We start from the raw sequence: 25841 nt of genomic DNA, 5'->3' as shown, positions 1-25841 counted from the left end.
AGCATTTAAAAGGTGGACGCATATACTAAGAAAAGCTAAATTTATTTTGGACAAATCCAGAATCAGAGAGCCAACATGCAGAGTCCGGGAATATATTTTAAAACGCAACAGAAAACAGACTATAACAAAATAACTAGACTTACAAAAGCAGCAATATTAACACAACTAAGAAGAGGAAACATGAACAAGGCATGGATTAACAAATATCACAGGTAGAGCGCACGCACACACACAAAAGAGGCATGTAATCGCAATGACACAGCGATGAGACTGAACAAACACAAGGTATGTATACATACTATAACAAGCATTAAACAGTACCAAGGTGAGCAAGGTGTTTTTTGAGCAGCGGAAAAACAAGGAAGCAAAGCAAAATAAACACATGAGAGAGGGTAACCATAATAACAGGATGCTAAGTAGGGGCCAATCGTGACACTGTGGCAAAAACCTGCAGATGTATTCACACTGAAAAGTCAGAATTACCAGCTGGTCATAGATTATTATTCCAGGTATGCTGAAATTGCTCTCGTACAAAACTCTCAGATGTCATTATCCACCTAAAATCAGTATTCTCTAAAAAAAGGCAATACAGAATTATTGATCACAGATAATGGGCCACAATTTTAAGACCTGAACTTTATAACTTTGGGATTTACTTATTTGATATGCAGCCCAAAGTTTCCTCAAGCCAGTGAAGAAGCAGAATTCTCTGTGCTGACATTGAAAAACCTCCTAAACAAAGCAACCAACCCGAACTGTCATTGTTGTCTTACTGGTCCACACCCATGTGCAATGGATTTAGCCTAGTACACCATCTCAAGGGTTGATCCCTGCAGACCACAGTGCAACCTCTATCTCAGATGTTGTCACCTTCCTTCCTTGATGTTGATGTTGTTTGCTTCAGGGAAAAGGGGAGAAGGGTGATGGGCAAAATTTCAACAAGCACCACAGTTAGAAATCTGAACCACCTTCAACATTGAAATTAAGCCTGGGTAACTGTGTCCAAAGTGCAAGGGATTATGGTGTAACACCACACTACCACACCACCCAGGTTCTTATCTGGTGGAAAGGCCACACAGAATTGTTCCATGCAATTGCCATCACCTGATTACTTTAGGTCTGTCTGCTGAGAGGAGCTGTAGGATGCACGAGCAACCACAGGAGCCTGCTGCTTCATTCCCACCTGCATCTCCTGCACTTTTAAGTAATGGAAAAAGCACCCTTGCAGCATGTAGGACTCAGAACCAGGTCCAGGTTAGCTTTGGTCAAGCCAAACAGGCTGAACTTGTAAAAAGAAAAAAAGGGAGAACCTAATATGAAAAAGAGAAAGAGCTATAAGAGAAAAAAAGAGATGTTCATTAAACGTGTTGACATGCACTTAATAATACGAACATAATTGGAGTTCTCCAGTTATCGGATTATTCAAGTGGTCATGTGAATATCGATTTCTTAGATCATATTATGACCCACAAATCAGATTAAGAAATCCAATAAAGATGGTTGGATTTTAGCTCAGAAATCTGATTTCTCAGTGTATATATACCCTTATTCTGATTTCTTTCCGATTTCTCAGTCTGCACATGCTCACAAACCGCAGCTGTCCCAGAAGTGGCTAGCAGAATTCAATGCATCACACTCAAAATGGCTATCAAACACCTTTGGGTAGACTCTGGAATGCAGTACATGCTCAAGGAAATGAATAATTTGAATTGCACACTATTAGTAACCATTAATAACCATAAAAAAAGAAGATCCATATTTACTGGTGAAGTGGTTCCATGTTTACAAAAAGCCGTAGCAGGAAGTTTGAAGCTTACATCATATCATGTAGAAAATGCATCATGCAGCAAAGTAGAAATTGGATTATTGCCTGATTCATGTAAACCTGAGTTTTCGCATTATTTGAATGCCCAAGTACATATACATGTGTTAATCGCATTACTGACAAAATCTGATTTGCATGTAAACACACTCTAAATGTTCTTTACATTGTAGCCAAAGACAACAACAAACAAAAAATTCTGATATACATTTTAGATGCTTACCTGAGTCCTGCAATTTAAAAGAAGGAAAGATGTGGGGTAATCTGTAGATACAGCCTAGATGTTTGACATAGTAGCGTAGCAAGTAGGGAGTACGTGAGTAGGAGAGTGAGGAAAGTCAGAGGGTGTTTTTCAATACCAAGAATGCAGAGAACTTTCTTGACAAGTTACACTGCAAGACCTAACTTGCAAGAACACAAGGACGGAGGAGGCCTATTGAGATTTGCAGTGTACTTGTTATTATGCAATGTAATGTGCACAGCTGATTTTTCCACAAGTAGCCAAAGGAGTATCAGAAAGTATATAAATGGAAGCTTGTTATTTCTCCAATAGTTAAGCTGCTAAAAATGTTAGCTTATTCAGTATTCAGTATTCATAAGAAATCCATTAGCTGGATCTCGCTGTCTGTTCTCCTAAGCACGTCACAAAACAATACCTCCTTGGTTTTGAGGGTGTAGCAAGAACATATCCAGGCGCCTTAACCTTTCTTGATACATGCATGTTTGACAATTGTGATGAAGATGAAGGCAAAAACATGAAGACGCAAGAACACTTATGAACACATATTAAGAAACACCCACAAATTGCTAAACACCCACAAATTGTTAATAAACATGGGTGGTATTCAATAAAGTGAGTTTAACAAACCTCTGAGTTGACCTAATGCCAAGTTCACACTACACAATTTTAGCCCCGATTTTCCACACGCTGACTAATTTCGGAGGTTATAGCCAAATTGGCATTCGCTCAGGGTTCAAAGATTGGCTCTCGATCACCATGTGTGAATTGTTCAAAGACACAATCAGAGTGGTTCGCCGATTGTTTGCAGAGTCCTGAAAAATATCTAGCATGTTAAATATCTGTCAGCAAGTCCAAATCCTGTAGTGTGAAAAGTGTTGCGACCGGGTTATGACCTATAGTGAGTGCAGTGTGAGATACAACCAAAAAGAATGCAAGAAATGGAGTGAGGGCAAACCTGGTAGGAGGTGTATAACATCAACATGTATAACTACAAGTTCATATACATACATACACACACATATGTATTATTCCCTACGCACCCTCCTCCAGGTGGTCTTTTTTTCCTTCAAGCTTGGGTCCTCTTTCAGAGGCCTAGGAGCTTGACTGTCCTGTGTAGAATCTTAGCTGTTCTCAGGATTGCACTCTTCTGGACAGAGAGCTCGGGTGTTGTTCCTGGGATCTGCTGGAGCCATTCTCCCAGTTTAGGGGTCACAGCCCCTAGTGTTCCAATTACCACGGGAACTACTGTTGCCATTAACTTCCACATCTTTTCAAGCTCTTCACTCAGCCCTTGGTCCAAAGCAACCCTTTGGCGATTGCTACATCTATCCCTATGGCTCTCTTCTGCTGTTTGTCCATTACTACTATGTCCGGTTGATTAGCCATTAGCATTTTTTCAGCCTGGTTCTGGAAGTCCTACAGGATCTTCAGTCATTCTCCAACACCTTTGGGGGTGTATCCCACTTTGACCTCAGAACGTTCAGCCTGTACTTGGCACAGATGTTTCGGTATACTATGCCAGCCATTGGTTATGGTGTTCCATGTATGCTCTGCTTGCTAGCATCCTGCTGTTATGTGCTGGATTGTCTCAGGGGCACCTTTGCACAGCCCTGCATCTGGGGTCCTGTCTGGTATGTTATATCCCAGCCTCTTTGGATCTTGTATTCAGAGCTTGTTCCTGTGCTGCTTGTTCCTGTGCTTGTACCTCCATGCTGTCTGTCAATCCAAATCCAGCCTTGTCCAGTCGTTGGTAGGACTTCTCCATCAGCCACTTCCACTATTTGTCGGTGGTACATACTGCACATACTGCACAGGGGTTTATGATTCCTTATGATGATTCCTGTTCCTCCTCATTCCCACCCACCTTGGTGGTCTGCTGCCTGATGTTCTCGCAGTGCACAATGCATTTTGGATGTTTTGGATGGATGATCTTGGATGTTTCATCCTGTATAGTGACTCACTAATCCTCATCCTGTATAGTGACTCACTAATCCACAGCTGGGTGAACATTCTCCTTGTTTTACTTGTCAGTAGCTTCTGTCTCCTCCTTTGGCCAGTGGGGTATCTGATGACTGCTAGAGGGTAAGTGTTAATAGCCCAGCTCTTGTTCTTGTTTTCAGGACTTGCCTCACTTTTTGTACAGCCTCAAGAATCCCAGGATCCCAGGAGACACAATCAGAGTGGTTTGCCGATTGCTTGCACTTTAAACAAATTCAAATTCTTTCTCTATTTCCTGTTACCTACACAAAAAAAAATGCCCCTCTTAATTACCGAGGCCAGGTGCTTCCACATATATAACAGGTGTATAAAATCAAGCATATAAATATACACCTTTGCCATAGTCAGTGGCCCTGCTAGATCTGCCCTGATCAACTGTAAATACTGTTATTGTGAAATGGAAGCATATAGGAGAAACAACAGCCCTGTGACAAAACGGGAGACCACAGAGTATGCCCTACACTGCTACTGGAGTAATTACTGAACACTTTGTCCTTCATCTTCCACAGCTACCTCTCTGACTCTCTGTCCCACTCTGTCTCTCTCTGTCATGCACACATAGAGGTCTTTTTTGCATTCCCCAACCTCAAGCCAGGAGCTTGAGAGGCAGGCTTTTCTCACTTTGCTGTTTTGTGAATTGCCCCTCAATCAAGTGGTGCTGACTTATACTACAATGACACTGCAGTACAATGTCCATCTGCAGTGATAACTATCACAATCCAATGTTCATTCTGTAAGGCATTACATTACTATTCTGTCTAAATATGGGCCAAATTACTGTAAATAACCAAATATGGGTCCACATTGGCTTAATTTTCATTAGTTACCCTTTTTGGCTATGTTGTCACACTTAGGCCTAGATGGTGACCATTAGTTTGGGAATGAGACTGGGAATGAGCAGTTGAAGAGCATTTCAAACATGGTTCAGTTTGGGGTTCAAGGGATGGGATAGTGCTTTGCGGGTTTGCTGTGTCTGGAATGAAGAATCTTCCATTGAGAATGGAGAAACATCCTTAGTTTTTTTTACAAATTCAGACTGTTCCCAGGCCTCTGTCACTGAAACTGTTACGGTGTGGTGGATTGCGGCTTTCGCACCATCAGCAGTATGTGCACTGCAATGACGTAGTTGACACATGGGAGGTTTGAGCAGTTTATGTATTTCTAATGTCACTTACTCTGTAGCATCACTCCTGAGGTGTCACTGAACACGTTTGCACTCTGAGCATCAGCTTTGCTTGCTACATCTTGACTGTGTGTGTTTGTGTGTGTGTGTGTGTGTGTGTGTGTGTGTGTGTGTGTGTGTGTGTGTGTGTGTGTGACTGAGAGAGAGAGAGAGAGAGAGAGAGAGAGAGAGAGAGAGAGAGAGCAAGAGTTCCACAGGCCTATGCAGTCATGTATATGTACATATGCATTGTGTGTGTATATGTATTCTCAACACATGGACACCCATGCTCTTGCACAAGAGTGTGAGGCTGCATGTGTAAGTAGGTCAGAGAGTGTGTATGTGAGTGTACAAGAGAACTGCAGAAGGGAGAAGAGCTGCCTGTTTAGGACCACCACTGCTACTGCAGCCATTTTCTTTGTGCTGCTTGTTTCAGTGTTAATGTATCGTTCTGCCAGTGGAGCTGAGCATGATGGGAACCTGCCTACCCATACTACCACTCATACCAGAGCACGTCACTGGGCTTGAGTGGTAGATTGAGTACATATGGACAGAATGAGTTTGTATTCATATTAGTCTATGGCAGTTTCTATCTATGTTTGTGTGTTAGTTTGTATGCGTGTTTGTGTAAATGCTTTGCAGACTTGTTCTTGAGTAGGAACAGCAAAAACAGAGATAGGCAGTGAACAGAGAAAGGATAAAAAAGGATGGAAGGGATAGACATTAGATACAAACATATAGTTATATACATATACTAGATATATACATACACCAGATACATCGTATGGCTCATGAACCTGTGGTACACTTAGTGTGCACAAGTTTCATGGGTTTGGAAAGATCGGCGAGCCAATCCTGCCTGGCCTTGTGTGAGTGAACCTTTATCCGACCTTCATCAGACCTGGCTAAGAAGGGTAGGAGATGGGGAAGGGAGGGGAACAGGTGTAAGTGTTAAAGACAAAATGGGGTCAAAACTTTGTGCGTGTGTGTGTGTTATGGAGAATGGGGGGCAATGCAAACTTACAGTAAACTAGAGATGGGAAGCAGTAATGAACACGTGTGCATAGAGAAAAAGGAGAGAGGGCAAGAGAGAGACTCTCTTGAAGGGGTTGGTAGAAAGTAACGCCATGTGACACTATGTGTGTCTCACACTGTACCCTCGGGTTTAGCATACAGACAGAGTGGAATGAATGCAACTGGAGAAGTAATAGGTTGGAAAAAATGGAGGTGAAAGAGAGAGAGGGAGAAATGGAGCAAGCAAATGAGTGTGCAGGAGCTGCTGCAGTAACCTGTTTTTCACTGCTGCAGATGATCAATCATCCAGTGCAGCCTTGAGACACAGGGACAGTGGATCTTTTCCCTCTCTTCTTCTTGCGCCCCCCCTCCACCCTCCACCCCCTTGATCTCATACTCACTTGAATACACACACACATGCAAACACACCCCTACAGCTGTCTTCTGGGTCTCTCTTTAGTGTGTGCAGGTGAATGGCGGCTGTTTCTTTCAGCTTTGGAACTCTTTGAAGATGAAATGATTCTGCCCCCTTCTCAACGCCTCTGCCCCAGTGCTTTGATATTGCACACACAGACGCATACACATGTAGACAGAACAGTGGTGCAAAGTAAACAAGTGTTTGTACTTTGTTACTTTGATAAACAAAACTCCAAGGAAACTGTGTATATATTCTGTTAAGCATATTTTAAAGGAGATTGCATTGCCATTTGTGGAGCAACACTGAAATGTAGCAGCTTAGTCTGTGAACATATCATAGCAAATGTAAATTACCAGTAAGATATTAAAACTTATCAGTAGTGTTAGCCTTGTTACTAGTGTTTTTTTTGTTTGTTTTTTACTAGTTTTGTTAGTAAATGTTCACTGACCTGCATAGCTATAAGCTGTAATGATGTCACTATAGTTGAAGTACGCAATGAAATTTGCAAATTTGTCTTTAATCTCTGAAGAAAATATTATTTTTTGGCATGGAGGCAGGTATAGAAATGAATTGCCTCAGGATTTACATTATAGGTAAATATTCTGTGCTGTGCATGTATGCATGTGGTGTGTTAATGAGAGCAAATATCTTTCCATGTTTGTGTGACCAGCTCTTTGATCCTCTCATTTATTCAGTGCATTATAAGTGTGTATGTGTGTGTGCTTTTTTTTTTTTTTTTACCTGAATAGCCTTGTGGATGAATCAGTTTGATTTATATTTTTGGATGCAGAGCCACTGTGACAGCAAGAGAGAAAATAGAAAGCAGTAAATCAGTCAGGCCCCTCCTCCTGCCTTGTTAGCACAGGGATGCTGTGATTCTATCAATGAAGCAAGATGGCTGTTGCCATGGAAACAGTTATGAATGAGAAAGGGCTGGTAACCGTAGAAACTGTGTGAATGAGGAATTGCTGGTTGCTATAGAGATGCAGTGGATGAAACATGGGCTTGTGCTTGGAAGCAGCTGAGAATCATCACTAATGGTTCTGTGAACAAGCCATTAGTGATTTTTTAGGGGAGGTTTATGGAATTACAGTGCTTAGAAATGAGAATGTTGGGGAAAAAAGTCAGGATCTTTTTTCAGATCCCCACCCAAGTTCCTGTCACTCCTTCCTCTCCTGCAAAATCATGCACGCACACACACACACACACACACACACACACACACACACACACACACTCTCAATATGTGTACAAGAGTGTGTGATGTGGATTGGCAGGTGATTCCCAGATGACAGTCTCGCTGTCAGCACAGTGTAAACACCAGTGACGGTGTGTGAAGTGTCTCTCTTTACCCCTAAATCTCACTGTTCAACAGAAGGCTCTAAAGACATTGCAGTCTCACTCTACAGCATGAAGATAGAACCCAGTCCTCTATTTGGACTACTTGTCTCCACAACTGCTGAGCTTGCTTCCACTGAGTCAAACCACTAATTCCACAAAGTACCAGAAGATTCTTGAACAGAACAGAAGGCCAGCTGTCCAAAGGCTGAGCTGAACCAAAAATGGATCTTGCGGCAGGCCAGTGTTCCAAAAGTTTGTAATCCCCTGCAGAATGGCTCCTGCACTTTTCTTTTAAGCACTACAGTGCAATTTTATTTATTTTATTTCTTAATTTATTCTTTGTTTAATTTGACTTTATATTTTTGTTAATGTTTTATCTCTTTAATCTTTCATTACATTTTTTTTAATTAAGTTTTGTTCAACTTTATTTTAATAAATTGTATTTGTGACCTTTTTGTTTTTATTAAAATTTGTATTATTTTATTATTAAAAGACCTTACCAAGGTGACAGATCTCGGAATGTAATAAGCTTTTTATTTTTTTACATCTTATGTGAAGCACGTTGAAATGTCATTGTGTATGAAAATGTCTTATACAAATAAACTTGCCTTGCCTAGAGAATAAATGAGATTTTGAGATGGCAGAGTGGATGGGTGGATCTAAATCCTCCTTAAATACTGTAGGGCACTTGTAAGCTTTCACATGCAAGAAACCACTCAGACATCACAGAAATCAGTTTGGAATATTTCCCACGTGTAATGAATCAAAAAATCATAGCAAAATGAATCCATTGCAAAAAAAAAAAAAGGGGGGGGGGGGGGGGCAACATCTTGTGTTTTTTTTTCTGAGTATTTATTTTTGTTATATCATTTAATCTATTGACTGCACTGTAATGAAGTTTAGGCATCCAGCTATGTTGTATAAAATAAAACATTTTTCAGGGGTGCTTAAAATGGTTTCAAGCCAATGTATTGGATGTGCTGTTGTGGGTGTGTGCAGTTCGAGCCTGTTTCCTGGTGATCAATATCAGGCTACTGTTTATAACTCCTGCTTCCTGTCTGCCTTTGCCAGCACCTTGGGGACTGATTCCTGCTGGAATGAATTGCAACTCATGCTGCTCACTCTCGTCATCATTAAGACGATTATTTTTGTGCTTGTGTTGTCTTGTGATGGTGTATGTGTGCGCATGCGTGCATGTGTCTGTGTGTGCGTCAGAGAGAAAGTGAACCAGAAAGAAAAAGGGTTATTTAATAAATTAGGTAGTGCTGACATAGTCTGTGGCATTCAAACTGCAGCTCTATAAATAGAAGAGGAGAAAGGTGGGAATAAAACGTCCAGTCAGCATCTTCTGTTCAGTTTCATTCAGTTCCACCCCTCCCTGCTTTCCACTCTCAGCTTGCTCCTTTCTGCCCCTCTGTCTCCCACCTCTCATGTCTTCTCTCTCTCTCTCCCTCACCTTCGAAATCCCCCACTCCTGCTCACCCTCTGCACAAGAATCTCTGACCACTCCCCTCCAACGAGCCCTTCCCTGAACTGAATTTTCAGAACAACACATTCCCTCTTAATGAGACCGACAGACCTTCCTTTGAACTCTCCTTATATAATTTACTCCTATGAATGGTTCTGAATAGGACTGGATATAGGGTGTATTGTAATTACAGCTCGCTCTGCTAACAACATCAACTATCGGTATTGTATTGCCTCTTGAGAGGTTCTACAAACTGTGTTTAAAAAGTAAGGAGTTCATTATTAAACTGACTCTGCTGCTACATATTGAAAATGAATACGCATTGAAAGATACCCATCAGACTGATATGAGCACTGATGGTGCAGTTATACAGCTGTTTATGTGACAGTTTGTGTGCATTTCAATGTTTTCTGGCAGGTCAAATAAATAAAGGCACAGATCCTCTATCCCTTTTTACTGACCATGCAGACACCTACACAAAGGCCTGGTGTGTCCTGCTGTCAGAAGGCATACCCATTATCCCCAACCCATTCTCACTGCCCAATCCACCATTCCAATACTCTGCAAGTGATTAGACACATATGCATTTAAAGTACAGTACTATACTGCTTTCCGGGCAAAAAAAAACTTCACTTCAAGTTAACCAGGCACCCATATAGCAATCATTTGTCAAGTTATTCATGCTACACACAATGAAGTGTTTTAAATGAAACTGAACATTAACTTTGTAGTGTTATGTGTCAAGTCGCACTAAGGTCAGGCTCTCCTAACTACTCAAACACACTTGATAGAACTGGATCACTGCTGAGATCAAAACTGTGAACGCTTACGCAGCCTGCTAGACGCACATTGACATGTACTCAGCTCCTGTCTCACTGCTCTTTCCCTTCCCAGGATCCTCTCCACGGTGGGCTCTGACTTTGACCTGAGGACACTGCGTGCTGTGCGAGTGCTGAGACCTCTCAAGCTGGTGTCAGGGATTCCCAGTGAGTATGGCAGTGGGATGAACGCAGGGAGGGAGGAGGGAAAGGGGGAGGGGAAGAAGAAAGGAGCAGAGGTATGAGAAAGGAGGAGGCAGACATGACTTGTTTAGAGAATGACAATGAAGTGTCAAGGAGTGATGTAGAGGACTGTGTTGTTTGTCAGAGGTCATCAGATACAAATGTGATATACTTTAGATAAGTATCTGCCTCAAACTAAAAGTCGAATTTTAAACTGCTAATGAAGTCACACATCTCTAAGCCTGCTATTTTTCCTCCAGGCCTGCAGGTGGTACTCAAATCTATCATGAAGGCTATGATCCCACTGCTGCAGATCGGTCTGCTGCTCTTCTTTGCTATCCTTATGTTCGCCATCATTGGCCTGGAGTTCTACATAGGCAAATTCCATACCACCTGCTTTGACAACATAACCAGTAAGGTTCTCTCTGGTTTGAACACAATTAGGGACGGTGTCATTGTGGGATGTTATCAGGGCTATTCCAGGCTGTAATTTTAAATTTTGTATTATTTCATTTACCTTAAAATCAAAACTCAACTAAACTTTTATGCTCTGCATCCACAAGTATGTATCTTGCAAATGTGTCTCTCCTGTGTGTGCCAGATGAAATCCGGGAGGAGTTTCCATGTGGCATCGAGTCACCTTCCCGCCTTTGTCCGAATGGGACCACCTGCAGGGAGTACTGGCTCGGCCCCAACTATGGCATCACCCAGTTTGACAACATCCTGTTCGCCGTGCTGACGGTCTTCCAGTGCATCACCATGGAGGGCTGGACTGACCTGCTTTACTATGTGAGTTAAAGCAATACAATGTCCAGGCAGCCAACTATGACGGGGCTGCTTTTTACATTTAATTTTTTATTTTTTTTGCAAAGTAAAACTTTGTCAGAAGAGGATATGCTGAAGGGAAAAGTTACTCCGCACTTCTTCCTTACCTGCATCTTTGTGCTGATGCTGCCGTTTGAGAGTTTTTAAACCCCACCATTCCGTCAGTGTCACTTAAGCCAAGGCCTTACGAAATATCTGTGCTGAAAGTCCAACACAAAGGAACTGATGGGAGAAGCAGGTGAACACAGTGACAAACGTCCATCTTAATCTGCACCCCACGCACCCCTGGCTACATGCAGTAAGAGAAATGTCCCGGTCCTGCTCGCTTGAAAGGGGAGCGGGGGATGCATCACATCAGCATAAGCCCGCTTTATTTATTTATTTTTATTTTTCCCGTCTTATCGCCAAGAGCCAGCCTGTTCGTTTGGAGCGCGCTGAACTCCGACTCTGCGGCGCTCCGGTGCACCTGCTGCCGTGCTCATCAGGGGTTCGGCTGATGAATGTAAGGCAGCAAAGACGCCATCGGCTCTGTGAGAGGGAGTCTTGCATCTGCCTGGGGACTTAATTTAATCCCGAAGTTAAATGAGATTCCGTACTGCGCCGCGACCGAATGGACACTATTGTTTCCTTGAGATTGTCCTGATATGCTGTTTTTTGTTATTTGTTTGTTAAAACGCCAGCAAATATCTGGGCTGAAGGAAATCTGGGTGTGGTGGCCCATGTAGCTATGTGTGTGCTATGTAGAACATGGTGCAGTCATGAGTCTGCTGACCAGATGGTTCTGTTTAAGTGGTGCTTATTAAAAGACATCTCCCATGCTAATTTCAGGATTGTTCTGCTGTTTTTAGCTAGTGCTCAATCTTCCCAACCCTGCCTCTTCTCCTCCTGCATTCTCCTCATCGCTCCTAAACCCCCTCTCTTACTTTCCCCCGCCGCCACCTCCCACGCTTCTCTGCTCTCTTCGTCTCTGTCAGGCCCTGTGGACTGGGCGCTATATTTATCGGGTGCTGTTCTTACTGGAGTTATTCTTATAGCTGCTGAGGAAAAAACGATGAAAATTTAATGGCCAGAAAAGCTGCAGTACATACGAGGGCTCTCACAGCTGCCAGAGACACGGGGGAGGTGTGTGTGGGGGGGGAGGTGTGTGTGTGTGGGGGGGGGGTGGGGGGGGGCAGTGGAAGAGAGAACAGGAGCTACAAAAAGGGAGAAGATGAAAAGGGTCCATTTGGTTTAGAGGGACCTGGAGGTGGACAAAGGACTCAGAAGAAATGATGGAGACAAAAGATGAGATCTTGATATCTAATGACTATCAGCCACTTCTGAGAAGAAAGGAGGTCCTTTGTTTTAGCAGAAAATTTGCTGTCAGCTTATGCCAAGCAAGAGTATGTTCCACATCGTTCAAACAGACGGTTCCTTTCTCGAACATCTGAACTCGTCACTCTGCGCCCCCCTCCAATATTCTCACTGCTTCTTTCTTTATATTTATTTCTGTATTTTTCCCCCTCTCTCTTCTCACCTCTGAGCTGCCGCTTCTTGTAGCAAGGTGACCAGGCAAAGCCATGCATCTTCGGTTCCTCTGTGTCTGTCTGCACCAGGCCTCCCCTAAACCTTTATGCCACCATGTGCTCCTGGATGCAGGAAGCCACAGCAAGGTGGCTTGCATTGTTAGGATGAAATGGCATGACACTTCACTGCAAGAGGGCACTTGATTTTTGGGACCTTTTTGCAATTGTGTGTGAGAGAGTTCGGAGAGTTCATGGAAACATGGTATAATATGGTATACCACATGACATTATGTCAGTGACATTCAAATGTGAACCTTGAATTCTACATTTTGCAGTCACTGTTTATTACTGTTACTTGGCTAGCTACTTCATCATCACACCTGACCCTCAGATATGTGGGAAGTCCGTGGGCCCCAAATGTTGTGGGCTGTGATTTGAACACCTGTTCCCTATACTGCACATTCCTTTTCGACAGTAGTTACGAGGTTAAGCGGGGCAAAAACAGAGCAGTCTGGATGACAGTGTGGTGCTTGTGTGTTGTCTCAGAGCAATGATGCGTCGGGCAGTGCGTGGAACTGGATGTACTTCATCCCCCTCATCATCATCGGATCCTTCTTCATGCTTAACCTGGTCCTGGGTGTTCTGTCTGGGTAAGACCTTCAGCTCTTTTGTGTGTGCGTGTGCATGTGCGTGTGCATGTGTGTACATGTGTGTGTGTGTGCTTGGTGTGTGCTTGTTTTTTTGTATGTGTGTGTGCAGTTAGTGTGTGTGCTTAATTACCTGTCTGGATTCTTTTTCCTTTTAGGCAAAGTTCTCTGTAATATTGTGTGTGTGTGTGTGTGTGTGTGTGTGTGTGTGTGTGTGTGTGTGTGTGTGTGTGTGTGTGTGTCTTTTACACAGGGAGTTCGCTAAAGAGAGAGAGCGGGTGGAGAACAGGAGTGAGTTCCTGAAATTGAGGCGGCAGCAGCAGATCGAGAGAGAGCTCAACGGTTACCTGGAATGGATATGCAAAGCAGGTACACAGCTAATGCTTTGTGAGCATGACACATCACTGTCCCTCCCACCGAAGTACAGTATCCTTGAAGATGCAGGTGTTCACTTATGAATGAACATAATCAGGTCGATTCATGTTGTACCAGTTTATCTCAAACAGCCAGTTATCAGTTCGCTGAAAATATCTGCTTGTGCTGGTGAGTCAGCCTGAGTGTGCACCGTCCAGAAAGTCATGGTGCAACTTATATGCTTGTCTGTGTTTAGAAGAAGTGATCCTTGCTGATGAGGACAACGAGGCTGATGATCGGATGCCCTTTGATGGTATTGGCCCCACTCCCTCTTCCGGAGCTGTTTGTCTGTCGTTTGCCACATGTGAAAGCAGAGAGAGCTCTGTAGCATGTAGGGCTTTGCTGAGGAAGTGATATTGTATCCTCCACTGTGAGCTGTCGGCACGTGAGATAAATCGATTGATGGGTTTGGATTATGTGTCTTGGGGGAAGGGGGGGGTCAGGGGATGTAAGACACGTGCTTTCATTTTTTATATGCCTGTTTGTGTGTCTGAAGTACTTTGTGGATGCACATACTGTATATCTCCGTATTTCTTTGATACAGCTCTGTCTACTCCACTTTTCATCTCTTTCTCTTTTCTTTATGTTTGCATATGTGTTTATTGGTCACCATCTTCTGACATAGTAGTTGTGAGTGTACAAATCCATACTGTGTAAAAGTGTCATTTCTATGTTGTTGTGAGTGTCTGTTTGCTGTCTGTGACCTGGAAGGTAGATCAGGGAAATCTGTGCCAATATTGAGCCACTGTGTGCGCTGCTGCTCTATGTGCAATTCAGGATCGAGGAGAAGGCCCACCCTCAAGAAGAGCAAAAATGACCTGCTCAACCCAGAGGAGGGCGACGGAGACCTCGCCTTGGGTAGGAGCCTCTCACAAACACACACTCACTCCACCACTGCACCCCACCACCATATACACACAAGCAGTGAAACGTAAAAGTACAATATTAATCTACATCATTTTCCTTTTAAAAATGTATGTTTTAATTTTTCTGAGGTGTATATCATTCCATTCACATAATTTCACCTTTTGGCTACTTCTCTGTCTCTCCGGTTCTCTCCCTGTCCCTCTTCGTGCCTCACTGGTTTTCCCCCCAGGGTCTCCATTTGCACGGGCCAGCCTGAAGAGCTCCAAGCTGGAGGGCTCCACCTTCCACCGCAGAGAGCGGCGCCTGCGCTTCTTCATCCGCCACATGGTGAAGACGCAGGCCTTCTACTGGACCGTGCTCTGCCTGGTGGGCCTCAACACACTGTGCGTGGCCGTCGTGCACTACAACCAGCCCGAGCTGCTCTCCGACTTCCTTTGTGAGTGGCTACATCTCCCTCTCCCCTCTCTGCCCACAGTGAGTGTGCCGGCCACCTTTCCCCACTTGGCACCTCCGTACAGCCCTGTTTGCAGCTTTTCTTTTAAGCTCTTTCTTCCTTATTATACTCACTTCCTTCCTCTCTGTTTCTGTCCACGCCTTTCTCACATGCAGTGGAACCCTCAACTTGCCCACCACGTCCCATCCCACTCCCGACTCTGTGCTGTCCCGCTCTCTCTGCCTCACTGTTACCTCTCCTTTCTCTCCCATGCAGACTATGCGGAATTTATCTTCCTGGGAATCTTCATGTTGGAGATGTTCATTAAAATGTATGGCCTGGGGACTAGGCCTTACTTCCACTCCTCCTTCAACTGCTTTGACTGCATCGTAAGTCCCACGCTCCCCCTGCTGTCCCCTGACAGGCAGTAGTGGCCCCAGCTCAGAATGCATAGTGCTTACAGAGCCATCTAGACCAAAAGGAGGGGAGAAGCAAGTCTTTGTCAGCATTTCACAATGTTCATGGCCTTTGTTCCTGTTGCTTGCTGTAATTGATGATGGTTTAAATGTGTGTGTGTGTGTGTGTGTGTGTGTGTGTGTGTGTGTGTGTGTGTGTGTGTGTGTGTGTGTGTGTTTGTGTGTGTGTGTGTTTTGTGTATGACAGGTCATATGTGGCAGTATTTTCGAGGTTCTCTGGGCTATGATCCAGCCAGGGACCTCATTTGGGATCAGTGTATTGCGAGCTCTCAGGTTATTGAGGATCTTCAAAGTGACCAAGTGAGTCTTACATGCCAGTGTTTGTCTCTGAGTCTTTCCTGTGCCCATATTTGTCCATTTTGTTCAAATTCATCAGTCCTTTGCTCCTCTGTCTGTTTAATGTATATTAATGCTAAACAGCTCTACTTATAATACTAACAATCGTATCCCCCCAGGTACTGGGCCTCACTAAGGAACCTGGTAGTGTCACTGATGAACTCCATGAAGTCCATCATCAGCTTGCTCTTTCTCCTCTTCCTCTTCATCGTGGTCTTTGCTCTGCTTGGCATGCAGCTGTTTGGAGGACAGTCAGTAGTAGAGATTTCATGATCTCTCTAATCCCAGTGCTTTGGGTCTTCCATACAGCAGCTTTTATTTTTCTGATTGAATTTAGTATAGTGATTGTGCAGTGACATATATCACAGTTTACAAAGCAGCCCCACTTTGAAATGCACTAATATTTGATTTTGAATTTGATGATTGAATTTGTAAACAGTTTTAGTACTCTGACTGCCTCTGTAATTTGTTTGAACATACTTAAATTATATTATTAGATTTTTTTTATGGAAGTACAGACATATTTTTTTTTCTTTTTCCTCCAGATTTAATTTTGAAACTGGCACACCCCCAACAAACTTTGATACTTTTCCTGCAGCAATAATGACAGTGTTTCAGGCAAGTACTGTACAATATCCATAAATAGTATAACAGATTAAGAGTTAATATAGATTGCATATAGTACTTACAAAGACCACAAATACTGAAAGCAGCCTTTTTCTGTTAGATCCTGACAGGCGAGGACTGGAACATGGTGATGTATGATGGGATTGAATCAATGGGGGGAGTCAACACGGGCATGGTCTTCTCTGTCTTCTTCATTGTTCTCACACTGTTTGGCAACTGTATCCTATTTCATGGGACTATACACACTCACAATGGCCCACCCACCCACCCACACACAGACACTATTAAATGCATAATAATAAATGGGTTTTTTTTACTTCTCAACTTCTTAAGTTGTTTAGACATTTGCTGGAAGGACTGATTATACTTTTTGTTTGCAAGCTGAATCAAACCAATATAGTCTATTTAGATGCCCAAACTATATGCTGTGATTGAGCAATTTTACACACACACACACACACACACACACACACACACACACACACACACACACACATACACACAGAGCCATATTAATACATACATAATAACACAGATAAGCATCTCTTATTAGGTCACCCTAACCCTGTGTTTAGACACCTTGCTGAATGTTTTCTTGGCTATCGCTGTGGACAATCTGGCCAATGCACAGGAGCTGACCAAGGTACTGAAAATAGACTCTTACATAAACATGCATAGAAATATACACACACAGAGAGAGAGAGAGAGAGAGAGAGAGAGAGAGAGAGAAACAAGGTCTAACACCAGCATCTGAAAAATGAGAGTAGATGTGTAGATTTTTTACATAGAACGTTACACAAGGCTTTCAGAGCGTTGCCACTCTTTAAAGAGCACGGCAGCCTGCTACTATTTTTGTTTAGTTTTTTTCTCTTTTTTCTTCCACTTTTGCTAACCAGTCATTAGAAGAAAAGGTTTCCCAGAGGGTGTGGTTAAGTGTGGTTTATATGTGCCTTTATACCAGGTTTGATCAAGTCAGTTGATCAAATACAAGTGTACCCTTGATGGAGGCAAAGCTGCTATGAATTAATGCATGGAATTAGTCGTCAGGTCGTCGACTTAGTCGTCTGTATTAAGTGGCAGTCAGGTAAAACATATTTTACCTGCAGCAGTGGCCGTATGTATGTACACAGCTTTTAACAGTGCTTCTCCTGCATGTAGGATGAGCAGGAAGAAGAGGAGGCAGCCAATCAGAAAATGGCTCTTCAGAAGGCCAAGGAAGTGGCTGAAGTGAGTCCCCTCTCTGCGGCTAATCTCTCCATCGCAGCGTGAGTATCATTCTTTCTGTCTCCCTTTCTCCCTCCCACACTTTCTTTCTTTTTCTTTTTCTTTCTTTCTTTCTTTCTTTCTTTCTTTCTTTCTTTCTCTCTCTCTCTCTCTCTCTCTCTCTCTCTCTTTCTCTCTCTGTTTTCTCCCTGTCTTTTTATCCATTACACAGCAGTAATCTTTGATCTCTGACATTTGCCCTCCTTCAGTGAGAACTAGACTTCCTTTGATTCTCCTAAACGAAAGGGCAACTGCTTCCAGGGCTCCCACAGGAGAATACTCCAGGAACTTCACATGCTGTCTGATTTACTCAAAGGAATTATTTATACATGTGCTCATGTATGAAATAAAAGGACACACACACACACACACACACTCCTCTCCCATTTAAACATAGGACTTCTGTGAACATTCATACTGTACTTTGCAACCTTTCAGAGCATATCCCTGTAAATAAAATAACATGGATAAGGACAGTATGTATTTACACACACTGCACCCTAATGAGTGTTCCCTGTTTAGCCCACACTGTTCCATTTTAAGCAGTTATGTAAGAGGGCTGGTTTGTTGGTGACGTTTTTGCACTTGTGGAGCTAACCAGTTCATACATCTCCTCTTCCCACACTGTTCTTCGCTCTACACACATACATAAACTATCCTGTAAAGAAGAAAGCACAAAACACCCATGAAACCACACCAAGTGTTAATGATGGTCTAAACATCAAACATGAAAATCTACATCCCTCCCACATGAACATTTTAAGATGCAGAAAAAATTTCATCTGCAGATAATTGCAAAGTTTTTTTTTTGTTTTTTTTTTTCTCAATACCATGTCCACTTCTTCAAAACTCTTCACACAGTATGCTTTTCGAACATACTTTCACGTAAGATGAGCAGAGACAGAGTCGAATGCAGGTAAAAAGGTTTTAATGATGTAGAGGGACAATCTAAAGGCATAGTCAGCAAACAAGTGAATAGCAAACGAATCCAGTAGGGAACAGGCAAAACAGATCCCTAATCATGATATGTGTTAACTAATACTAATGCTCAGAAACGTAAGGCAGGCAGACGAGCCTTCAAAAAGACTGACTGGACAAACGAAGCTTATATTGGTGAGCATATGAGAGATAACTAGTAACAGGTGGCTCTAGTAGTCAGGTGATCTGGGCTGAACTAGAGACTTGTGGGCAGTGTAGTGAGTATTGGGCTGAGTCTGAGTGTAAGGAGTGACAGACACCTCAGCAAACCTACAACCATGCACTTCAACCACCAAAACGCTTCATATTTCATACAAAAGTGACTCATGCTACCATGCTAACATATGCTTTCTCCCACAACAATGCTTTGTCACTTAATGTAAAATGAACTTCAAAATGCAGACAAGTTGCAACATTGCAAGCTACATACACTATGTTTCCCTTTCCTACATTTTTGCATCCACATATATTTTACGCCAGCTAAGGAAACCTTTGATCTGTTGAGTGTTACAGTACATTTACAGTGAACTGTAAATGAATGAATGTTTTACTGGGTTGGAAACCCAGAATAACAATATTTACTGTATAATGTAAAACAATATATGATAAAGAAACAAATGACAAAAGCCACAATATTCTTCAGGGGGTTTACTGTATTTTGCCATTTGTTGCTAGAACTATATACTGTAGTTCAAAAAAGAAAAATATATACAATCAATAAAAAATGCTATATAGAGTAATTCAAACATAGTTGTCTGCCTATCAGTATCAGAAGTCTACTGTTGGTCCATCCATCCTGTCCACTGTATTTGGCCATACATTTTCACCATCACACTGAATGATAACAGGGCACAAACAAAAAACACTTGGGTAGGTCATTAGTTGAAATGATAGCCAGTTGTTTCAGAATTACATGTGCTGCAGTAATAGTGGAAAATCTCTTCAGTGACAGCTTGTCATCTTGTTATCTTTTTATTGATGGTAACAAGGCTACAAAAAAAGAATAAACTGAATAAATTTAAAATAATCTAAAATAATAATGATAATCTGCTAAAATAATCTGCTTTACGTATTTCGAGTGTATATATTTTTTTGTCTGTCAAAATGCAACATATTTCTATCCACACTGATCAGACTTGTAGAGTTTTAAACTGAAAATTAACTATTTTGAGCAGAGTATATAAATGTCTAAAAATAGTCACATAATCTATTGATATGCTGAATGTGTTTAGGGTTTTGAAGAAGTTGACATGGTACAAGTGTGAAATCGATTGTACAAAACTAACAAGAGAAAGAGAAGAATTTGTCTCTCTTTTGCCTTGGAGGCTGCATCTATAGCAAGTAGTAACTAAGCGTGTTAAGATGGCACATTTTGAAGTCTTTCATCTCCTGAGCAATTAAAAAGCAATTACTTTAGCAGGTGTTCAGAGTCTATTTGCTTACTACAGAGGTGTGTGTGTGTGTGTGTGTGTGTGTGTGTGTGCGCACATTTTTAAGCATGCTCATGTATCTGCACCTGTAAGCATGTGTGTATGTTTGCTTGAGTTCAGGCGTGCGTTTACATCTGTGTGTGAGAGTGTGTTAGATATCATTACGCGCCTCACACCTGCTGTTTCCCTCCTCAGCGTGACCGTTCACTCGGAGCGTCTCGACGCTTCCGAACCCTTTCTGGAATGGTATTTATACCCTTCTGCTTTTTTTCTCTCCTGCTGTTTCACTGGCCCCACTTCTCCCAGTTCACTCCACCCTTAGTCCTTGCCGCTTCCCATCTGTGTGCAAGCTGCTCTTCCACTCCAGACTCTCCAGCTCCACCTTCTCAGTTTGCCAGAGGGAAGAGGTGGGATGGGTGTGCCAGCTTGTTCCACACCCTCCACCTCCCTCCCGTTCTCGCTTCAGGCTGGGTCTCTTCATATCATTCTGTCCTTTTTCTCTCTTTTCTCTCTTGCCTTTCGCAAAGAGGTGGGCATCTGTACCCTGCTGACTATTGCTGGTAGTTATCATTATAATCTTGTCTCTTTTACACTGTATGTGCTCTGAATTTTCCCAAACTAGTGCCCTCTTGGTGTCATTGTGTGAATAGCTGGCTGTTTACTGGCCGGCCTACAGTAGCTGTGTGAGTAGAGTAGGCTCTATGGTGTTAACACTTCCTCCTCTGTTCATATCAGCCAGAGCACTTGTAACCTTCCAATTACCTGACTTTTCCTCTGTTTCTCTCCGTTTGTCTTTCTCTGTGCCTGCTTCATCTTCTGTTTTCTCTCTCTCTCTCTCTCTCTCTCTCGATCTTTCTTTTTCTCTGTCTTTTTGCAGTAAGGAACAGCAGAAGAACCATAAGACCTCCAAGTCAGTGTGGGAGCAGCGCACCAGTGAGCTCCGCAGGCAGACGCTGATGACCAGCAGGGAGGCGCTCTACAATGAGTTGGACCCCGAGGACCGCTGGAAGGTAAGCAGAGAGAAATAGAGAAATAGAGAGCGCAGAGTGGAAGCACAGAATTTATGGGAGATTAGATTAGGGACGTATTTGAAGTCAAACTTAAAGACAGTGTTGAAATAACTGTTGTGTGCATAGATAGTGAGTAATATTCATGTGCTTCACTGGGTGCCTTTCATGACTGTCATGAGTCTTGACATGTCTGACCCGGTCTGTCCTTCTCAGGTCTCCTATTCCCGCCACATCCGACCTGACATGAAGACCCACCTTGACCGCCCGCTGGTGGTGGATCCCCAGGAGAACCGCAACAACAACACCAACAAGACCCGGCCAGGCGAGACGCAGGCCCGGCATTCCCAAGAGCTCCTGCACAAGCAGCCACCCTTCAATCCTGCAGGAGGGAGAGGTGGAGGAGGCGGAGGTGGAGGGTCAGCCCAGGGATGGCCACTGGAGAGAACAGAGTCCACAGACTCTCACCGAACCCGCAGGGAGGCCGAGAGCCAGAGCTGTGCCCGCACCCCACCTCAGGGGGGCAGCGAGGGGCCTGAGGCTTGCCCAACAGAGCCCCAGAGGAGGCGGGTGGAGCGAGAACACCGCGGGCAGTCTGGGCGCTCTCGCCCGCACCGCAAGGCCTCGGAGGAGGAGGGCTCCGAGGGCCGGACAGGAGCTGGAGGGAGGAGGCACCGGAGCAAGGGCACGGAGGGAGGGACAGAGGGAGAGCATGCAGACGGGGCAGAGCGCAGGACCAGGCGCCATCGCCATGCCGACAAAGAGGGAAGGAGGGAAAGAGCAGAGCAAGGGGAGCGGGTGCGACATCGCACCAGGAAGTGAGTTTTGGAGTGTAGGAAGTTTGTTTTTTTCCACTGCTTTAGCATATCTGATGTCATAGTGCCTCTGTCACTTTCTGTTTTTTTCTCTCTCTCTCTCTCTCTCTCTCTCTCTCTCTCTCTCTGTCTCGCTCTTTTCACCTCTTCATTTTTGGCTTCTTCTCTCCAGGGATGGTCACACTGGTGGCCCCACTCTTTCCACCACTCGTCCCATTCAGAAGACTCTGTCCAGGCAAGACAGCCAGTACAGCGAAGACCTGGACAACGTCATGAACAACAAGCTGGCTACCCAGCCCCTGGTGCCGGTGGCTGCCCGCCTGGCGGGTCCCCACTCCACACCCCACTCCAGCCTGCTCAGCCTGGCCAACAGCATCCATAGCACCTGCATGGTCCCTGGAGGCACAGAGAGCAGCATGAACCCCTCCAACCCTGCCAACCTGGACACCAAGCCAGACCACACCGCTATAGACATGCCACCCATATTCCCATCCGCCAACGCCATCCTGCAAGGTGAGAGACAAAGGGGAAGGAGAGCTTGAATGAAAAGAAAGGGAATGTCATTTAGATAGTGTGGACCAGGTTCTAATGTCTTTTTGTCTCAGAAGTTGAAGACCTAACAATTGAAGTCCCTTCTCCAAGTTGTTCAGCAGTCCTTCATTGTATGGAAATCTGCCTCAGCTCTTTCATCAGCTTTGCTTTACTATCCTACAGTCAATAAAAATGCCAACACAGAACCCCTGCCAAAGAAGGAAGATACGAAAGGTGACGAAGACGATGATGACAAAGATGACGGAGGGCCTAAGCCCATGCCTCCTTACACCTCCATGTTCATCCTGTCCACCACCAACCCGTGAGTTCACACATCTCCAATTCACAGATCTCATACTAAGCTACTAACCCATAAGTATGTGGCTGACAAAATAAACAATGAATCCATGAATATACATTTTGCACAATAAACTACTGGACATTCTTGCTAGTACACACAAAGGAGATCTTTGCTGTCCCAAAGGCCACTATGAGCCAAGCGGCAAATGTAAATGAGATTGAGGTGTTAATGTTAAATAACTTATTCTTATATATATATATATATATATATATATATATATATATATATATATTTTTTTTTTTTATTTTTTATTTTTTTTTTAAATGCCGGTTATCCACTACTGTAGCAATTATGTTTAGTAATCTTACATGTCAAACCACCCTGATCTTGTTATGGTCTGTTCCATGTGCTCACGTGAATGCATGGAATACAAGGAACTTTCTGAGTGTTGAAATAGAAAAACAAAGTTATCTGAGTGGATCAGAGAAAAGCAGGAAGAGGAAGGAAAGCAGAAAATTTGTCACTGCACTCCAAAGTAACTTGCAATTTTTTGTATTTTTTATTCAGAACAGAGTGTTGCCACACAGGCCCTGTGAGCTGTATATTATGCTAGTGCTAATGTTCCTATAGACCAGTGATGGACATTTAGCCTCTTTTTAGTGGGTCATAGCAATCGGCTCAGCTCACAACTATGAGTCAGGTCTTCCAGATTCCATATGGCTTTTCATTTACTTGCTGAGTTTTTAAATACCTTTATTCATTATTAACTTTATTATTAACTTATTTCACAGCTGATTCAAATGTGAGAGTTAAAGAAAGATGTTAGCATTATTGCAAGAACTGAATGTAAATGTAAAAGTTAGATATAGATATGAAGTTTCATATCAAAGTTTAATACTTGAGGCTCAGGCTGCACATCAAGCAACAACAAAAATCCACTCTGCTCTTCAGTGCTCCCATCACTCATTTAAAAGATCTGACTCAAGGAATGACACATCACTAGTGTAGCTAGTCCTGACAGTCAAAATTGCCTTCTCTCTTAAACATAGCTTGCTTGTTAGCAATCACTATTCATTTATTTATGTTTGTGTGTTGCAGGTTTCGAAGGTTGTGTCACTATGTTGTCACGCTGAGGTACTTTGAGATGTGTATTCTGCTGGTGATTGCTATGAGCAGCATTGCTCTAGCTGCTGAAGACCCTGTGTGGCCCGACTCCCCCCGAAATAATGTGAGCTAGTCCTTGTTAGTGCATGGTGCAGTTCATCTGCTTTAATATCTGTGAAATCTTCAAATATTCAGTTTCCATTTACTTCTACCTGTATTTTCTTTTCTGTTGAAGCCAGTCTGTTCCAGTATACCTTTGCCACTAGTCCTCTATGCTATAGTCCAACACTGTTATTCTCTTTGCCCATCTGCAGGTTCTGCGGTACTTTGACTATGTCTTCACGGGTGTGTTCACCTTTGAGATGTTAATAAAGGTAAGCATTTTTGCCTCCTCCTGTGACTGCAGACTCTGCTTATAGAACTCATGAGTACTGAAAACGTTTGCACTTTCAGTACTTTTGCCTTTTTGGGGTATTTGTAAAGTAGCAATGTATTTGCAAAAATGAATTGTGTGCTACATTATAAACTGGGTATCTGTAATTGGCAGTTAGAATTTTTTTCTCTTTCTCTCTCTCTTCCCCTCTGTCAGATGGTGGACCTGGGCCTGGTGCTTCATCAAGGCTCGTATTTCCGTGACCTGTGGAACATTCTGGACTTTATAGTGGTTAGTGGTGCCCTGGTGGCCTTCGCCTTCACGTAAGTATCCCGCAGGACTCCCCCCCTGCTATGTCCCGCTCTCTTCCTGTACCCTCCTGCCCTTGGTCTCCCTCTTCCCCCTCCCTGCCTGCTGCCTTGCCCCTGCATCTACTGCTCCCTACTGGTCAAACACCAGAGTGCAGCCAGCGCACCCCCTTGGCACCCTTGAGCGCCACCCTTTTCCCTGTTCTGTCTCTTGGTCTTTCTTGACCTGTCATGCTCATGTACTCGCTCGCACATCTTTCTTCTTCTCTTCTTCATTCTGTGTGTTTGGCATATCCTCCCCCCCCCCCCTTCTCTTCTCCTTCGTCCCCATGATCCTCAGATCCTCTAACCAGTAGCCCCTGCCCTTTCCTTGACCCACAACTGCCTCCCCACACCCATGGTGGGCCCAAGACCCCAAGGCACCTGTAACCTTTTAGGGCCCAGGCCTGTACGGAGCAACCAGGTCTCAGGCCCACCCTCAGCACTGCCAGCCCTGCCGGAACTCCCCAGCACAGAAGCCTCAGGAAGTAGAAACAAGAGGGGCTGGACCCCAGTGAGGGAGCTGTAGTGAGGAGGAGGTAGCAGGAGGTAAGGAGAGGGGGACATGTCGCGCAAGGACTGATGCTTCCAGCCCCTCTCCAGAAGAGGGGTCAAGAAAACAGGTCAGGACCACCTTTAGGTCTAGAGCCTGGATCACGTTTAGCATACAGGAGAGGTAAGGATGGCTCTCTGAGCGGCCTGGCCTTTGACCTGACAGCCAGAGGCAACAACTTCAGCAGATGACAACACCTACTAAGGCAAGTAGCTCTGAGAGCATGACAGGTGAAATAAAGCCCAAGAGAGGCAGAGGAGAATATGTGTTCCGAATTATGAAACACATGTTCAGTGCTTTCTGAAGTACAGGCTTGGTAAACTGCATGTGACTGGCCTCCAGAGATGGCAGAAAGACCCCGCATGTAGGCTGTTGAATGCAAGACATGACTGCAGGTAATAGAATTTCTATTGAATTTTTTTTCCTACTTCAGATGACCTGAATCTGAACAAAATGTAATTATATGTATGGCCTTGTGTATGTGCAAGGGTGCTTCCTTTTCAGTCCTTGTGAGAGTTGAGCGAGACACTGATGAATGTTAAAC

The 25841-nt window shown here is 43.6% G+C and overlaps 1 protein-coding gene across 12 annotated transcripts in view; it reads left to right on the top strand.

The window, feature by feature from the left end:
* The window catches only part of cacna1aa (calcium channel, voltage-dependent, P/Q type, alpha 1A subunit, a), an 86458-nt gene that overhangs the window by 22776 nt on the left and 37841 nt on the right, over window positions 1-25841 (top strand). For 11 of the 12 annotated variants that reach the window (XM_035531202.1, XM_035531220.1, XM_035531193.1 and 8 more), the window contains exons 4-25: window positions 10359-10450; window positions 10726-10878; window positions 11067-11254; window positions 13342-13445; window positions 13696-13811; window positions 14053-14109; window positions 14634-14714; window positions 14953-15159; window positions 15433-15545; window positions 15820-15932; window positions 16088-16219; window positions 16514-16586; window positions 16696-16813; window positions 17171-17238; window positions 17754-17860; window positions 21144-21276; window positions 21490-22091; window positions 22261-22601; window positions 22803-22941; window positions 24019-24148; window positions 24339-24398; window positions 24614-24720. In XM_035531202.1, coding sequence (XP_035387095.1) covers window positions 10359-10450; window positions 10726-10878; window positions 11067-11254; window positions 13342-13445; window positions 13696-13811; window positions 14053-14109; window positions 14634-14714; window positions 14953-15159; window positions 15433-15545; window positions 15820-15932; window positions 16088-16219; window positions 16514-16586; window positions 16696-16813; window positions 17171-17238; window positions 17754-17860; window positions 21144-21276; window positions 21490-22091; window positions 22261-22601; window positions 22803-22941; window positions 24019-24148; window positions 24339-24398; window positions 24614-24720 — 3234 coding nt within the window. The remainder of the gene's footprint in view (window positions 1-10358; window positions 10451-10725; window positions 10879-11066; window positions 11255-13341; window positions 13446-13695; window positions 13812-14052; window positions 14110-14633; window positions 14715-14952; window positions 15160-15432; window positions 15546-15819; window positions 15933-16087; window positions 16220-16513; window positions 16587-16695; window positions 16814-17170; window positions 17239-17753; window positions 17861-21143; window positions 21277-21489; window positions 22092-22260; window positions 22602-22802; window positions 22942-24018; window positions 24149-24338; window positions 24399-24613; window positions 24721-25841) is intronic. The other variant, XM_035531210.1, reaches the window with a different exon arrangement.

The sequence above is a fragment of the Electrophorus electricus genome, chromosome 1 (assembly GCF_013358815.1).
Source record: "Electrophorus electricus isolate fEleEle1 chromosome 1, fEleEle1.pri, whole genome shotgun sequence".
NCBI classification, from domain to species: domain Eukaryota; kingdom Metazoa; phylum Chordata; class Actinopteri; order Gymnotiformes; family Gymnotidae; genus Electrophorus; species Electrophorus electricus.
This window is presented reverse-complemented; position numbering and strand designations above follow the sequence as displayed.